We start from the raw sequence: 18846 nt of genomic DNA, 5'->3' as shown, positions 1-18846 counted from the left end.
CCTACCCCTCCCCCAGGCAAAAATATGCTTCTAAAGAATATGACAGAAGAATGATAAATAAAAGAATGTGCAAGAGATAAAAGTACATTACAATACTTTCAGTAATGTTATATACCTGCCCGTCTCCGTGCTTTTCAGCCTAACTCCATAAATAGGTCAACAAATTAAGCTTTTTTAGAAAGCAGTGTAGTAATCAACAAGAAGGGTGACTTAAGGAATTACTGTTACCTACAGTCAGGTCCTTGGGTCCTTTGCATTTAGTGTTGGATAGATAAAGAAGCAGTGTTTTTGGCCTTTGCCCTATCAGTTAAAGAACCCAGATCCTTTTTGTCATTATTATTCCTAAGAATTATCTTCTCTTTATTTCTTTTAATAGATACTAAAATGCTAATTTCCCTTGTGTTAAGTAACTTATTAAAATATTTGAAAACATTTATTTTATATACCATATAACTTTTCCACACGGATGAAAGAGCGATGGCTTTTTGTGACAGATCAGGAATCTTGGATGAGCTGGAGTGGAGGACTAGGTGTAGTTGTCGCTCCCTCACTCAGCCAGTGAAGGATCGCAGTGTGCAGTGTACACCATTTGCTGTTCATTCACTGACCTCAGTTATAGTGGGAGAAAATGCCTCGATAATGACTTGGTAAAATGAATAGTTTTAAAAGGTCAGTACATTTCTGAGTGAGGAATTAGTTTTACAGCTGGAGACTAGAAGTCTTTATTAGTATTTTCCTTCTTGGAAAAGGAGGCAGTATATTGTGACCCACCGAGAAGCAATGTCAGTGAGGTTAACCAAAATTTTGGCAAGTAAGATATGAACATGGGCGATTCTTAAGGGTCATCACAGGAAGGCTTTCCAAGGCTTACTGGTATCGCACAACCTTTATTTCTCCTGCCTCTTCTTTGTCCCGCCCTAGTAAGACTTTCTAATTTTCATTCCCATTTATTGAAAAAGTCACCGACTGGTCGAGTGGAACTCTATGTGCCAAACATAAAATATATAGATGCACTAGCAAATAGCTTTGTAAAAAAGAATCTTAAAGATAAAGAAATAGGATAATTCCAAGTTAGATAAATTCTATAATACAAATGTTTTCTCTCATTACAATACATTTTGCATGGTAGTTTTTATTTTTGAGCGGTTTTCACAAGGAATGGAAAAAAGTAACTTTTTATCATTATATGAAGGATCTCTAAAGTTAATTTTATTTTAAAAATATGAGGTTCCACGAAATTGCAGATATTTTCCTTTTTAATAATGTCTTCTGGATTCTGTAGTTGGGGAGAAAGTCCAAAGATGTGTTTAAAGCGTTGTGCTTATAGCATGGGTATCCTTAAGCAAAAAGATGAAGCAGAAGCTAAATGAAATTGGAAGATAAATGTACACTTTAGGAAAAATCCACTTGAGGACTCCAAAGCAAAATGGTAGGTCTGCATCATATTTGATAGGCCCACAGACGAGAACCTTGCTAGAGACGTTACTGCAGTGCAGACGTTATCATGAATTTTTAAAAATTTTCAATAACAGAAGCTTAGAATTATTTAGAATTAAACCATCAGACAGACAAGAAAACTAGGCTGTCAGAGGGTATAACATCTCAAACTTTGGCTCATTGCCAAGAACACATGGGCTCAAGTAAATTTGAAAGAAGTGAGGCTATTTCTAGAAAACAGGGAAAGAAATATAAATTCCATCTCAAGAAATGTTTAATGCAAAGCTATTGTTTAAAAAGTTTTATGGGTGCAAAGAAGAATAAGGCATTGATGTCTGCCTTTGAAGGCCTTATTTGCTAATCAGGAAAAGGAGATTAAGTCCTATAGGTAGCTTTGAGCTCCTCCGCTTCCCTAGAGAATATCTAATAAGTGTTATGTGAGAGCCACAAGCCAGGTGACAGAGGGCAGAGGAGAGAACACAGTCCCTGGGGGTTGGATGGAGAAGCCCTTCTAGGAGGAAACTGGCTGTCAAGGACCTCGGCAGCGGATGCCCCACAAGAAAGTGCCATGAAGTGAATACAGAAAGTGTTTGGGGAACAAGCTGAGCATATGGTTGTTTTCTAATTAAGTGGGTGATGAAGCTAGAGAAATCTATAAATACGTATAAGTGATTTATAAATGCGCTGGAAGATGTATAGTATATACTATATCCTGAATGCTTATTGTATGTCAGATGGTATGCTAACAGTTTTACAAATGAGAAAGTGGAAACTTAGCCAGCTGTTATGTATTGTTTTAAGAAAGTGCACCTCGTAAGGAACCCAGAATTCAGCTCAGGCTCTGACTGCCCTGCGCTGTACAGAAACAGGATTGTGCAGGTAGTGTAGTGGGGGATTCAGATCCCCCTATAAGGTTGTCCAGATCGTGGGAAATGCGGAGAGGGATTCATTGACAGGAATCATTCGAATACCAAATTTCATGAATCACTCTTCCAGCATAGGCCTTACTTCCGTCCTGATATATATTTGGAGCGTTGTTTAAATGCCTAGTCCTGAGGGGAAATCCCAGTTCATTAGAAATGGTAGATATCGTTAACTTGTTTTAGTGACTTCTGCTTTATTTTTAGATGGATGATGACAGAATGGACCCCGTGTTCACGAACTTGTGGAAAAGGGATGCAGAGCAGACAAGTGGCGTGTACCCAGCAACTGAGCAATGGAACTCTGGTTAGGGCCCGGGAGAGGGACTGTGCTGGGCCTAAGCCTGCCTCTGCCCAGCGCTGCGAGGGCCAGGACTGCATGACCGTGTGGGAGGCAGGAGTGTGGTCAGAGGTGCAGTACACACCCGTTTATTTTCCTTTTTCTTTTTTTTACTCTTGGCTTGTAGAAGGTCATGTCGTATCATGTTCAGAATCTCTCTGCACAACAGTTGATATTTTTCAATGCCATCTAATGATTTTGCTGATAATAAAAAAAAAATCTATGTGCTCATTATAAATAATTTTGAAAACAGGAACAAAATTATTTACTCTTTATTCTGTAAATATGGTAACGTGATTAAGAGCATATTTTATATGTTTTTGAATTTAACTTTTTCATTTATATGTCGTGAATATACTCTTAAGTGGGCACATATTAAAATACACATTTGACTTATTATCTATCCTTGAACATTTAAAAGGGAAAGGAGAAGAAAGGAATTAACATTTAACAATCATTTCCTGTGAGCCAGGACTGCGTTTTTACTTCATATTTAGTATATTGTTTATATTCAATCACCAATGCAAGAAAGTTAACAGTTTTATCATTTTATAATGTAACTCAGAGGAATTAAATAGCTTACCCAAAGGCCTACCTAAGTGGTAGAGCTGGTATTTGAACCCGGTGCTGTCTAACTCACTGTACCACACACCCACTAGCTTGTAGTGTGTAGCATGTGGGTGTATTCTGCGCCAAACTGTATGCTTTGTTTTCTGTTTTCATGGCTCATATCTTTAGATAATAATAAACACCAGTCATATCTCCTGGCTGCTCTGAAACATATTAGGTGAGTATGTGGGAGCATGCACACGTGCACACATACTCACATTTCTATTCTTATACACATGTTGAAAAACCAATGCACACACATACCCAGAGCCAAATAATCCATGTGCTTAATTTCAGAATATTAGATAAGATATAAAAATGACAAATAGGAAATGCTAGGTTGCAGGAAGTACCCATTCTTTCGAACATGATGATAAAGTAGCTTACGTAATAAGATTTGTAAATATTCTTCAATGAACCCAATGTCCCCAAAAGCACATTAGCAAATAATGTGACTTTCTGTTGTCTTACTTTCCTGAGCTATACCTCGCTGTTTAGTAGATTCTTCTTCATGTGTAATGTGTACTTTTGAGAATGAATGCACTATTCAGTTTTACATCCGTATGAATCAGTTCGATCTGGAGAGAAGATTCACTTGAGCATCAGGGAAACAAAAATACCCCACCTCCAGCCTAACCATAATGTTTGGCAAACTCTTCAGGAGGAAATGGGTCAGAAATATTCTACTATACAGATTTTGGCACCAGCTGGGTGAAATGATGTGTCTTAATGCAATATGCCAATTAAAAGATGGCCCTCTTGTTTTGATTTAATTTAAAAATTGATTTTATGGGTCAGGGTTAGTTTCAATTGCAAAAAACAAAAATATAAATATTGAAATGCCAAATCACACATGTAGTCTCCTTGAAAGCTCAATATATTCAAACACAAGCCTTAAGTTATGAGATAATTACTTATTTGTGCAAAATTCAGTATATTTAATGCATCATTAACTCCATGCTCAGGAACATTAACTCCAAGTTTTCAGGAACACAACTATTGGAATCTGCATGGTTACTCCTATTCTCTATCATTGCTAAATGTTTACCTCCACCTTTTTCTTTAGACCTTTTTGAGATGCAAATATAAATTGGATTTTCGAGTTTTGCCATCGCTCTCATTTCCCTCACCCTCCCCTGTCCCACCCAATGCCATTTTGGTTCGTGTGTCCAGATAGTATATAGTCAGTGATGATGTGTACTTTTGTAAAACTGAGAACTTTATACATATTCCATAATGGGAAGCTTAAATGTAAATGACAGGGTAAGTGTGTTTTGTATCTGTTATGTCATCATTGTCAATTAAGCATCAGTTATTTATGAAGTAAACTATTTTTGAACCAAGTTATATTTCATTTCATACAGCCATTTAAAATGATTTCTAGGGGTATATAATTATGTAAAGGAATTCTTTGGTTTATTTTTGCTAAGATTTTCTCTGTTTTAGCTTTAAGAACAGTTTGTGAAAAATGACATTCAATAAGAAATTGAAAGCAACAAATGAACAAGATGAACAAATTAAAACTCATAGACACAGACAACAGTTTAATGGGTACAACAGAGGGAAAGGGGGGCAAAGGAAGGTAGATAAGTGTAAAGGGGATTGAATACATAGTGATGGAAGGAAATTTAACTTTGGGTGGTGAACATAGAATGCACTATACATATTATTGAATTGTACACTTGAAACTTATATAATTTTATTAGCCAATGTCACTCCAAAAAATTTAATTTAAAAAATTGTCATTTTTTACAAACACTTCTTAAGGCTAAAACAGAGTAAATCTTAGCAAAACTAAAATAATGATTTTATTACATAATATATGTAAAAATTTGATCTCAATCAAATTTAGTATTTACATTTGATCATTGTATATTATCTGTTAAAAATAATCCTTATGTTTTACTATGGTCTGTACTAATGGTTCTGTGTTGCTGAAATCCTTTCACCTCCAATGCTGTGCCCTAAGCTCCATCTACCCTCTGATACTGGTACATAGCCTGTTCTCCTTATTCTTTATTTCTTTATTCTTTACTTGGCCTTTATGTGAGTTTTAGACTTATGAGAGATGATTAGAACCAGTACTCAACAAAATTTCCTCATTCGACTGTATCTCCTAGTCATTGACTTTATCCAAACTCTGATGTTATCTTCCAGTGCTCGGTCAAGTGTGGCAAAGGTGTCCGTCACCGGACCGTGAGGTGTACTAACCCTAGAAAGAAATGCGTCCTCTCCACCAGACCCAGGGAGGCCGAGGACTGTGAGGATTACTCGAAATGCTACGTGTGGCGAATGGGTGACTGGTCTAAGGTGAGAATCATTCTGTACATTCTTAGTGTTAGTTTCAATAATGTCGGCATTGCCATGGGTACCATAACCATGCAGTATGACATTTAGGAGAGATGGAGAGTAGAGGTAAAGATCGTGGGCTGTGTACATCCCAGGTTCAAATCCTGCCTGTCTGTTGTGATCATGATCTCTATAAAACTCCCTTACAGGTTAAATAAGATAAAATATATAAAGCACTTAACACAATTTTGATACAAAAGAGGGGGGAAGTAGACAGAGTAAAGGGGGTCAAATATGTGGTGACAGAAAGAAATCTAACTATGGGAGGTGAACACACAGTGTAAATATATATATGCCTTACTGTTAAAGTGTACAGCTGAAACTTACTGGATTTCGTTAACCAATGTCACCATAAAAAATAAATTAATTAAAAACAAACAAATAAAACAAACAAACAAAAAAAAACAAAGAAAGCTCTCAAAAATACAATTTTTGTTGTTTTGTTGCTAGTTGTTCGTCAAAATATTTTTGCATAAAACCTATCTAATAAATAGAATACTATTGAATAAGTCAATTTAAAATAGAACTAAGGAAAGTATCGCCAGAACTAAGCAAAGAAATTCCCATCATAGTAAGTAAAAGGCATTCTTTTTCCCACCAACACTGGGGTTGTGTTTAGAAGAAGTGGGAAGGAACACAATTCTTGAAGCCTTTGGTCAAATCAAGTGGACACAATTTATTCATTGGCAGTTGAACAGTAAGTTTAATACCGTGATAATAATAATGCTTACTTAAAATTTATGAATAAAATAAAGTTATATATAAATGAGCTGTAGAAAATAGTCACATGTTCACTCTACAAAGTATTAATAAATTTCATGGTTTAAGATAAAATTCTGATCATATCTAGGTGAAAACGGCTCTTAAATACTAGTTCTCAGAAATATAAGTATTAACCAAATGATCCCCAGTGCCTTGCCACATTTAGCTGTGATATTATATTCCTATTGTCATGGGATCATAAAATTCCAGGCCTTAGAAGAGAGATAATAAATGCTTTCTCCTTCCCTTTTATTATATAAGTGAAAAAAAGGGGCCTGCCAGTGCATGGTGGGGAGTATGGTGGCTATTCAATAACACTAAAAGACATTCTAGAAGATTCTTTTCATTGTATAGTGTACTGTGTTTAGCCAATTTGCCCAGTGTTGCCCAAAAGAAATCTGTAACATTTAAAATCTGTTTTCTTGTGATTATTTATGCCTTTCCTCCCTAACAAAAGTTTACATATTAACACGGCATCTGAGTTTTTAGTAAACTGTACTTTCTTTCCACTACTGACAGCATTCAGAGTATTGGGACTCTTAAAGGGTGGGTTAGTAAACTATGTAAATTAATCCCTGATTATGGAATTGGGAAATGTTTAGCCCAATCCATGCAGCTTTTAATTGCTGAATCATATAAGGAAACTCTTCCTTCAGAGTAAACAACTTTCAGTAAACAACTTCTCTAAAACAACTTTTAGAGAATTCTAAATTAACCACAGATAACTTTTTTTTTTTTTTCAATGTTCAGGGTTTATGCTTCCCTAACTGTAAGAGGAAAAAATAGAGTGGGGTGATAGGAAGAGACAATGATTTGGAACTCAGGAGACATGGGGACAGTTTGGACTACCTATTGTGCAGATGGCCAAACTGGTTAATTTGAATACCTTTGTGTCTTTGTTTCTGTATGAGTGAAATAAAGAAACTAGACATTACTATTATTTTCTAGCTTTATGTATATATAAACTCTTCATTCAACACTGAAAGTATAAAATAGGATGAGAAAATAAAATACTAGTTGGAAGGGTGTGGGGTCACCTATTGCTCACTTCCAGTTGTAAGAACTCTGCTTTTATTTATTTTGGCTAGTAAAATTCTGGGTGTTCTCCTTAAATGAAATGATTCTGCTCTAAGGACAAGTTTTAAAATCACTAAAATAGATAAGCTGTATTTTTCCAACTTTATTAATTAATAGAAATATTCTAAGTGATAAATGTTGTTAACCTCCAGTTAACTACAAAAAACCCACAAAAATGATAATTGCAAAAAGTAGAAGATCCAGGTTTTATTGTAATTTATGACACAGAATTGTAAGCTCCTACATTGCAGCTAATGCTAACAAATTCTATTTGTATGATAAATACCATTACTATTAGTTAAATTGTGCCTATTATGTAGCCTCTGGTTAAATCTTAAGCAAAATCAAAATTAACTGGAAGGTCATAGAAAATGTTAACTTTGTTTTTCATGCTAAGCCTGAGAAATATATTTAAAAATTTTACCACATTTACATGAATGATGTAATTTTTAAATCTACCAGGATTTAATTCCTTCACACTAATTTTGTTGCATTACTATATTGCTACCCAGCTAGAACATAACCATTGTAAGGAAAGAAATGGATAGCCACAATAAATATTTATCTTTATTCCATGACTTTTTACCTTTGTTTGTTGGACTGTTTGTTTATTTGTTTAGAAGATCCAGTATGTTGCATTTTTTTTCCTCTTTATATAAGTCTGCTTTTCTCCTTAAAGATGTTTTCTCCTTCATTCATAACTAAAATCTTGGCATTACAGATTCAAACAGCATGCACATATTAAAGCCAGTGGCTCCATGTCAATGTCACCTCTCTTTGTTTACTCCTAAGATATCACTTTCATGTTAAAATGAAGACCATCCCAAAATAATTACAGAGAAAAAAATAATGCTGTGATTTTTAAGTTTCAATGATTAAAATATTAATGGACAGAGGAAACATGTAGATCTCTTATTCTTATTATCTCTGACCCTGCAATAAGAATAGCAGTATATGTGTGCAGTTGTGGGTGGATTTCTTGGCTCTTCTGAGGTCACTTAGTCTGTTAGTTTCACTCAAATTCTACTAATATATTTAAACTATTGATAAGCATACGTGGACTTAAAATTCAGCCTAGGATTCTTTAATCTAGACTATTCAATAGACTATCCATAAAGTCTAGCTCTGAAACCCTGCTTTTTCCTCGATACTATGGATGAATTATTAGAGAATCACTGTCTAAAAGTCATTGACCACTATTGGCTAAGGTAATATTGGCTAGACAGAGGCTTACTAAGAATATGGCTTTATGCCTCAAACTGTGTTCACTGCATTCGTATCAGCTTTGTGGTTTCTAGCATTTATGTTTTGGTGGTTTTGTGTAAACAGTGGAAAAACTGCCTCAGCTTGAGAGGGAAAAATATAGATCCAGGTATACTCAAAGAGAAAAATCTGACATAAAAGTATTACTTCTGATTTCTAAGTAGATGTAATGCAGTCTTTGTTGAACAGTGCTTGTGTTTATTTCATCGAGACCAGGAAGTTAGCAAAAATAGAAGACAAACAATGTGGTCGCTTTGCTCTGGCCGGGGTTAACCGTTGACCCAGTTATATGCCACATTCTGACTGTATCTCTGATACAGATATAGCTTTAGGGTTTTTCCTGAGAGAGCACAGTAAACCCATATGTTTTTTGGCAGTATAAATCTGTGTTTACTCATTTAAACTCTCGTAAGTATAGAACGCTGACTTTAAAAATAACATAGTCCCTTATGTTTAATGAAATGCTATTTTTAATGCTTGAATTTGGCCTTTCTGCCTTTATTTGAACTTCTACAACTTCTTGTTTTCATTATTGGAGGCCAGTAGAGGAGCAAATAAAAGAATATTGCTTTATATACCTACCTGTTAAACAGAATTTGGTCCTTCATGAAGCTTTTATAGAGTTAACTTTTCTGTGCAGTATTAACAAGTGGTTTATACTTATTCAGGTGAATTATGATGACAACAAAACACCTTAGAATGGCACATAATTATTTTTGGTCTATTTTTAGAATAAATTCATACTCTACAATTTGAATTTAATTTAATCCTTTAAAATTCTGGGAAATGAATAGTTTTGGCCACATGACATGGTTAATAGATTTTTGGATGAGAGATTGAGTCTTTTTTCGATGATATAATTCAAAATAATGCTGGAAGCACTGTAAATCATTTTGGATGATTTAATTTTACGGATAGTATGGGATATCTTTGTTTAGAAGTGGTGAATATAAAGCTTGCAGAATAACAAGGCATTTTTGAACTTTTCCTGAAAAAGGAAACCACAATTATATTCAGTATATTCAGTTGAATGGAAGAGGAGTTAGATAGAAGAAGAATCCAAAAACTAAGGTAATTCTTCGTAATGAATAGGGGAAATATATCAGACTGAATACATGCTTGCAGACTATAAAAACTGCATTTAAGTGAATAAGAATTCCACTGTTTCTGAAGTCATTCTCATAGAGAAGATTTTCTAGTTCCATGTGGTTACAGATCCCAAAGTGATGTTTTACAATAATTGTTTGCATTTTCTCTGAAAACAATGCCATGGCTGAAACTCAGAATATATTGATTGTGTAATAGTTTATTTTTGTAACTGGGAAAGACCTGCATATATCTGGATTATTTCTAGTAAAACTAATTGTCTTACCACACGTAGTACAGATGTTACTGAAATCCATCTGGTGTATTATATTGTCCCAGGACTCTAGTAATTACAGGAAAATAAGTGTGCCTTTTCCTAAGTACTTAGTACTCTAATTTTTAAAAAGAAACTCAGAAATAGAATTTCAAATTAATCAAGTAAATTATGCCACATCTCCCTTGAAGGGGCTTTGCATAATCAAGCATTATAACCTTAAAGTGTTCTCATCGTATAATTATTAAATTAAAACAATTCAACAGGAAAGTGCAAGATCAAAGAAACAATTCCTTATTGACATACTTAAAACAAGTCTAGAAAGACAAATAGAAGATTTATTACCCCGTCATACCTTTGTCCAGATTGGCCAACATTCAATATATGTGGCTTGGTTTGCACCTTTCCACATAACCCTGAAAAAAAAATTATTTTATTTCTTATTCTTATAATACCTGAGAGTAATTCAGTAAATAAATGGATTCTTAGAATGATAAAACATGTGAATTTGAAGCTCTGAATACCTTAATACTATAATAGGCTACCCCCCAACTCTCATAAGGCCCTTGGCCTGATAATCTGCCTTCTATTTGCTGAATAGAAGCTTGTCACTCCTTAAAATGAATATTGACGGGTAATTGTGACTTATCGCAGTTGTGACTTATCCACTGAAGGAAAACTTGGTGAACTGTTGAAAGAAACTAATCTTAATCAATGCAATCAAGAATATCTTAAACTGAATAACTGGATAACACTCTGTTTTTAATCATATACCTCTGCAACCTAGAGTTTTTGCATTGTCAAAAGGAGCCAGATCCAGAAATCCAGAGGAGGGATTTCTTGTCACCCGATGACCAGACTAGGATCTTAGGACTGTAACTTCCTACATATCTGCACTCACCCAAAGCTGATGCATACCCCATCCCAATTAAAATCAACGTGTGGGAAGTCCCAGAATTCATCTGATATATATAGTTCTCTGGTTTTAATCAAAGTAAAACTAACTGGGTTATTACAAGTTAGTAGAGGGACGCTCAATCAGTTGTTAGAAGGATTTCCCATTCAAATATAAATAAATAATTAGCAACAACAGCAAATAACCAAATTAAATACCCTAGTAGAATGTAAAAATAGAAAACGTTAAGTATCGGCTGAAACTAGAGAACAAAAGCATGAATAAAATGAGAACTGCTATAATGGAGAAAGTATATTGTCAAAGATAGATACATTTGTAAAATTGGTGTATACCAAAGACCTGAATGTCATCACTTTTATTAGACTAAATTCATGATAGTTTACAAATTTTTGAAGCTTGCATTCCCAAAATTATATTCCGTGGAAAACTCATTCCTTGGAATGTAGTCTCCATGTATGAGAAATATTATAGTTAAACAATGATAAACAAATACTTTTTACTGTAGGACTTCTCAGATCCCTTAACATTCTTCTGTATTTGGTAAATCACAAAGAGAGACAATAGCATTTCTCTTTTCTTCTTTTTAGTAAAGATCACTTTTGCAGAGCATGTAGCTAATTTGTTATTTAGTGTAATATGCTTTGGGAAAGCTTACATTAGATTATTCCAATTTCAAAGTTTTGTAAATTTTTTTTCAAACTAGAGAAAACTGTAGATTGAAACCAAACTGAAGTTATCTAAAATATAGAAACTATTCTTGACATGGATTATCATTTCTATTCAGAATTATATTCTAATTATGACTACAAATCTTGGTATTTGGAAAAATAACTGCTTATCATTTTTATAATTATAAATAATCTCATAAGAAAGGAAAATTTGAGCAAGTATGAATCTATCATACTGAAATTGTATCATAGTTGGATCAGTCAATGAATTATATAAATCAGAGATTGTGGGAATAGCTCACATTTGGACATTGAAGAAATCTATCCTAAGATATCCTAAATAAGAGATGTTTTGCACTATAGGAACATTTATTTGAAAGCTCACTTGTCTGTGAGTAAGCTGTTCACACTGAAGAAATTACTCAATGATAAATAGGATCCTTTTCCTCAAGAAAGACTTTTAATTATTTTGTTTTGATATATCACTGAGCATTTACACAACTTACTACTTACCATTCTATCTGCAGAATATAGCTCTTCTAAACCATCCACAAAATCCCCAAACTGTTGTCTATCAATTTTTTTTTTTTGCCTCTCTTTGCACAGCCAGAGAATGGGACATTTTTTGCACTGCCTTTACATATATGTAATTTTCACAATGATCAAATTACTCAGTGTTGTCAAATGCATTTGGCTGGTATGATTGAATATAGAATATATTAGCTTAAAAAGAATGAGGCACACATACTATGTGTGTATATCTTCTATATAGAGAAAATTTATAATTTAGAGAGATCATGGTAGTGTCTCTGTCTCTTTGTCTTTATATATGTGTGTATGTGAATATGTATATGTGTTTGTATATATAATGTATATATTATATATGCAAATACATGTAGAATTATATTTTAAATACAGAGATAAGAACATATGTTTAACATCCTTTGGATTGGAAAAAGCGAGCCAATTTTTTTTTTGAAATCCCCAGGGCTTAATAATGCTGTCCTTATAGATCCTTGAAAAATCACTAGGCTCTTAAAATAATACTATCAGTGCTCTTATGCTGCATACCAGGATATCTATAATTTCACCTTCTATGTAATACCTGAGAGTAATTCAGTAAATAAATGTGATTGAGTTAAAAATTACTCTCAATGTTCTCTGTAGGTGATGGAGCATGCCAAAGCTTATTTTGAGAACATTGAATGTGATGGAGGGGGGATTTTTTTGAAATGAAAACTATAATGAAATTTGATAAGAATATTATACAATTAAAATCAGTAGTCTTAGCATCAAGCGTTTTTTACTGAGATACAGTGCAGCATATATTCATCCAATACCAGAGCATTTCCAGAGATAGGCATAACAAGATCACCAGGACAACCAGAGAAAGACATCCTTAAAATGTGAGAAAAATATGCAAATGACCAGTTAAAAAGGCATCATATGGCTTCTTTAGATACAAAATATAATGAAAGGGAAATTGTTTTAACAGACATGTCTCTGGTTTGACTTTAAGGTGGCTGGGTGGCACTCCAGCTTTTGCACAGCCAGGGTGCACAACCAGCATCCACCTCATGTGCAGAGGACTAGTTTCTTAGGCCTTCAACCTCTACCCCCACATCTGTGGCATGTGCCAAAGCATCTGTAGGTCTCTCAGAACTTCAGAATGCTCTAACTATGCAAATCAAGGTAGTAATCCAATGTCAGTGATGTGCATAGTCCAACAAAAAGTATTTGAGCTACTTAAATGAAGGATCTACTTAGAAGACAAAACACAAATAGTAGAATGGATTGGAAAAATATGTCTATAACCTTGTATATACTGTATACAGAATATGTACAAATCCATGTAGTATAATAAATAAAACCAACAAACATGTTTAGAAGTACACACACACACACACACACACAACTTCAGGGCTCAGAGAGGCAACGTGAGAGAACTGGGTTGAGACATTTGAGAGATGTAGGGCGACCAGAAAGCTCCATATAAATGGAGCAGATTCTGCTCAGTTCTGCCCACTTGCTTCCGTGTACCTGTTTCCCCATACTACTTCTGAGGTTGGATATTATCAAACTTTTTTTTTTTTTAACAGGTAAGACAGCTCAGTGAATGGAGTCAGACAACCCTGGGTTTGAAGTCTGGATCAGCTATACAAATAAGTTAATGACTCCAAATAAAATAATCCATAGAAAGTTCTTAGCATAGTGTCACATATGTAGTAACTAAATAAACGCTGGCTATTCCTATTGTCGTGTCAGTAGAGATGGGGAGAAATGGTTGGCTTTGAGAAATGGTTGTGAGGTTAAAATGAACAGGATTAGGGGTGATTACCTGTGGGGGAGGTGAGAAAGGGGCAGGAAGTACTCCTAGGTTAGCTTTCCGGTCCAAACAACTTGTGTGGATGCTGGTTCTGATACGAGATAGGAAACCCTAGAGAAGAATCGAGTTGGAGGGGAAAGATATGAATTCTCTTTTGGATTATATTTCATGTGCCCATAAGAGAATTACACACTTGTGTCTAATAAGTAGCTGAGAGGAAAAGAGTGGGGTGAAAATATGAATTCTGAAGGTGTTTATACTTTTACAGTGTAGGAATACATGAAAGAGAGTACAGCTACAGAAGGAAAGATACTGCCTTAAAAAACTCCCTTTACAGGCATGTGGGAGAAAAAGTGCTGCTAGCAAAGGCAACAGAGAAAGGGCCATGCAAAGGAGAAGGAGGGAAATCAGGAGAAACAAGAGAAGGAAGTATTTTTAAGAGAGTTCGGTGAGATCAGGACCGAGTTAGAGTTGAGGGGGCCTGGATCTTTATTCTCATCTCGAACTTCAGCTGCCCTAGGACTGTCATTGGCATGCCAACAGTTTCTTGAATTTTGTGTATTTAAAAGGAAATTCCTCATTGTATGTCCTCAAACCATATCCTACTCCCAATTTCCTTCTCCTGGAAAAATGCCAATATCATCTTCCCATTTATCCAGGCTAGAAGTCGTCCTTGGTTTTTCTTCTATACACAGGTAGGGTTGTTGCCTCGGTCGCTTTTCATTCCCGGTATCATTTTGCTGTCCTTCTTGTGTTTTCACCAGGACCAAAGTAACGATTTCTAAGGTGCTCTCTTACCCTTGTACTCTTCTGATTTGAGACCTCTTCAGTCACAGGGATGGCTCTAAATTCTTCCAGAGAATTCTCCGTGGCTGTACTGTCAACTAGCAGATACTCACCCCGGCATTCACAGCTTTCCATATGCTGGTCTTAACCTACCTGTTGAGAACTGTCTCATTATCCTCATTACTTTAGTACCTTTCCTAAACTCGGGCCTAAGCAGTTTATGCTTCTACAATCTTGATGTCTGTGTTTATATAGTTCACTTTGCCTGGAAAGTGTTTCTTTCAACTATCTAGGTCTTTCAAGGACCAGCTCAAGTACCTAATTTTTCAAAGGGCTTCCCCAGTAAGTGGCAGAATTTGTTTGCACTTACTGACTATATTACTTTTTCTCAATTATTTAATGTCTTATATTGTTGCCGTTTCACTAAGAATGGCTTAAACCCTTCGCCCTTCCCACAAATCTGTGTGACCAGAACATTGCACTGCATGTAGAGATATTTATTAAATAGATGACTGCTAAACCTTTTCATCAAGTAAACAAAAAAAGTGTGTGATATATCTAACTAAGCGTTGTATTTCCTTTCTTCTGGTCCATTTTATGTTTCTCAATCTAATTCTACATTGACAACGTCTCTCAGATTTTACTACCAAAGAATTAGTAATGGGTTTATTTTTATCCAGGAAAATTAAACTAATTATATTTTAAACTAAAAATATAACTTTATGTAAACACATGACTCCCCTGACATTTTCCTGTATGGTAAATCAAACTACTTAAAAATGTGATTTTTTTTTTTTTAAAAAAGCAAATCCACCCTTTTTTGAATAACATGCCGTGGAAGCCAAAAAGGTGTTTAATGCTGAGCTTCAAGGAAGCCCGCAGACTTCTTCTGCATTCTCGTGAATCCATTTGGCTGGAACACCTGCCATCAGGTTAGACAGCAATTACCTACTGCAGAAGGAAGGCAGTGGATGGAAGCAAAGCACATTTAGGAATTTTCTCTGTAAAGTGGCAATTATATTCTTCATTTCAGGTTGGACTAAGTGAATGGTAGCTATATAATATGCTCTGTGCCATTTTAAATCAAGATTTTATTTATTAAAACAAAGCGAAATGAAAATACACCCTTTTCCAAGATGGCTACAGGGGGATCCGATCCATTCTGATCTAGAATTGCTGAACTAGACCTAGAAAGTATTCTATTTGAAAAGCAAATTTAATCGTCATTCTCGACAGTTCTCTTTGGTGAGAAGATCTTTCACTGGAAGGAGAGTGATAAAATAGAACTGTCTTGATAGTCTTTTTTTCTCCTCTGCAACACCCTGTGATTCTGGCAGACCTCTGGCAGAATTGCACATGTGCCCAAGACTTTTTGTTTATTAATTGCTTCTTAATGCGAAATATCTTTTTTTCTTCCATCATTCTGGTGATCAGTGTGTACTTTGATATAAAAATGATTTGGCAATCCTTTCATAACATATTCAGCTCTCTGCTGATCATTCATAAGCAATCTGCTTGATTTTGCCACACACATTTTCTTGATTTGCTATAACTATATGCAAATGTTTTCTTTAAAGAAACAAAAATAGTTTGAACCGTAGAAACAAATGCCAAATCAATTAAACACATATGCAAAAAAAAAAAAAAAATCCTCAAATGTCTGACCTCTAGGAATAGGTTCAATACCAAATACCCATGTGTTAAACAAGGCAGATGAACTACTTTAAAAAGACGCTGAAACACTGACCAAAATAAATAGCAAATCTTAAAAAACAAACCTAACTTTTGTTCCTTAGTATGTTTGTTTCACACTCACTTTATTAAAAAGTTGAAAGATGGAACTGCCAAACATATACATAAATGAATAGGAATGCTGCACTAATAATTTCCAGTAGAAGTCATCATTTAGTTTCCTTATGAGGTCCATTCTCCACTGTGAATGCTACTTCACTCTTGTTAAAACTGCTTTGGAATAATCCATTAATTCCCAAAGACAGATTATTCAAGTTTGTACAGTTAACCTTATTATAGATTGACACTTATCATCACAGATTATATCAGGTTCTGTAAGATTGTCTATTATATCGGTAAAAAAAAATTTTTTGAACTCTGTTTGCCAGTGACAATTTTCTCTTAATTTAGGAATTCCTATTTCTTACGGAGGCCAGCTGGAAATGAGTAAAGCATTACAGAGCCTTCCTTAGCTGTTGGCCTGGAGAATACACATTCTCTCCAAAATATATATCTTTGGCACAATCTAGAAGGAAGGAATCTCGGGTAATATTTGTGCTAGCCAAGTTGGGGAATTATTATTTTTAACCCCTAAATACACTGAAATTTTTTTTAAGGAATTCAAAAACAGACCAGTATTAATTTAGTTGTTTCTTAACCAACAAAACTTCAAATAAATACCTTATAGTAGTGTGTATTTTTACTATTAGATTTTCTGCCTCTTTGGTTTGTAATGTTTAAGAGGACATTTTTACAAGACTTACAGCTTGAAGAATTTAGCATGCATAGATTAATAGTTCCATAAACTCAATGGCAAATTAGTTGATTATTTAACCTAAGTCTACAAATGTATTATACCATATTTAACCTAAGTTTACAAATGTATTATACCATAATGTCCCAGTTGGTTCCCCAAACTAAGTTATCTCAATATTCAGAGTAACAATTAACTAATTAGCACCAAGACAGCATCTATGAATTGACAATAGTTAATTCTGAAGTCTTGAAAAGAAAGGTAGAAACTCACATTTAATTCCTGATTTTAAAGATTGGCATTTTACCACAGAATCCCAATACCTAAAGCTAGATATGGAAGTCTTTTTTAGCTCCATGTTCAAAATCACCTATTTGTAATAAACCTACTTGATCTCAGAACCCATGGAGCACAGAAGAACTAGCAAGAATCAGAGATCAGTGGAAAGAAATAGTATCTCCTCTCTAAATGGGAGAGTAGTTAGAGATACTTATGGATATCCCACTTATAAAGCGTTCTTTAGTGAAATTAAGTTGTCCAAAAGTACATAGGTTATTACTTCTCGGACAAGAAGACGAAGGACAAGAATGTTCTTTGGTGAACTTGATAGAGACATGATACTAGGTAGATTATGAATTTCCAAGGACAGGAAGATACTTTTATACTTTGCTAAAGTAGAGTCAAGTGGTACAATGGACAAGCCTTGAGAAGCTGCTAAAATCTTGATGGCTAATTCTCCTCCCTCACTTTGACACTTGATAAGTTTGTAGATGACTATTTATTGGTGCCTGTCTAGCACTTTTCCTTTGGATTAAACACATTTTACTCATATCGATATATTACAGAGCGTACTTGCTATCATCCACTAATATTTAATGGATTTACGTCAGTAAGCATAGTGGCATTCATAGAAACTTAAGGGAATGATACGTGTAGATTATTTTTTAAAGATGCGGATTCTTGATAAATATATTTGAAAATATTATAAAAGCAATATTTCTATATAAACTAATGAACATGTAGCAATAGAGTACACTCATATATGTAGTATTCGATCCATCAAAAACTTATTTATACCATTGTGCTAATTAGGACCTAATTATCCTCAGTGCATCAGATTAGAGTTGAAAACTTAATTTCATCGGAGCACAGTTATTTAACAGCACACACTAACTGCCCTTGAACATACTGAAATTATAACATCGATTACGTGTCTCAGGATAAATGGCCTCTGCTTGAACACCTTCTATAAGGTATTTACATATTTTTCAAAGTATTAAACCAAGATTTTAGCAACGCGATTAGTGCCATAAATAATAGTATGTCAGGAATGAAATTTCCATGATCAGTTTCTTCCTGCAGTTTCCCTTTTGGACAGTGCCTCACTACTCACCTCTCATTTGTGATAGAAGAAAGGATTTCACACCGTAGCTTGTCCATTAGATGGACTTCACAGTCATTCAGAGTTCATTTCATCACTTTGTTTGGTAATAATGCCACAGTTAAGAATTTATTAAGAATTTTTTGAGCGTGTTTTATTTTCCCTAC

At 34.6% G+C, this 18846-nt stretch overlaps 1 protein-coding gene across 1 annotated transcript in view; it reads left to right on the top strand.

The window, feature by feature from the left end:
- ADAMTS19 (ADAM metallopeptidase with thrombospondin type 1 motif 19) overlaps nucleotides 1-18846 on the top strand; it is a 240139-nt gene that overhangs the window by 213579 nt on the left and 7714 nt on the right. The window contains exons 19-20 of the mRNA XM_025040686.1: nucleotides 2565-2769; nucleotides 5464-5616. Of these exons, the coding sequence (XP_024896454.1) occupies nucleotides 2565-2769; nucleotides 5464-5616 (358 nt within the window). The remainder of the gene's footprint in view (nucleotides 1-2564; nucleotides 2770-5463; nucleotides 5617-18846) is intronic.

This window comes from Pteropus alecto, unplaced genomic scaffold (genome assembly GCF_000325575.1).
Source record: "Pteropus alecto unplaced genomic scaffold, ASM32557v1 scaffold78, whole genome shotgun sequence".
In the NCBI taxonomy this organism is placed as follows: domain Eukaryota; kingdom Metazoa; phylum Chordata; class Mammalia; order Chiroptera; family Pteropodidae; genus Pteropus; species Pteropus alecto.
This window is presented reverse-complemented; position numbering and strand designations above follow the sequence as displayed.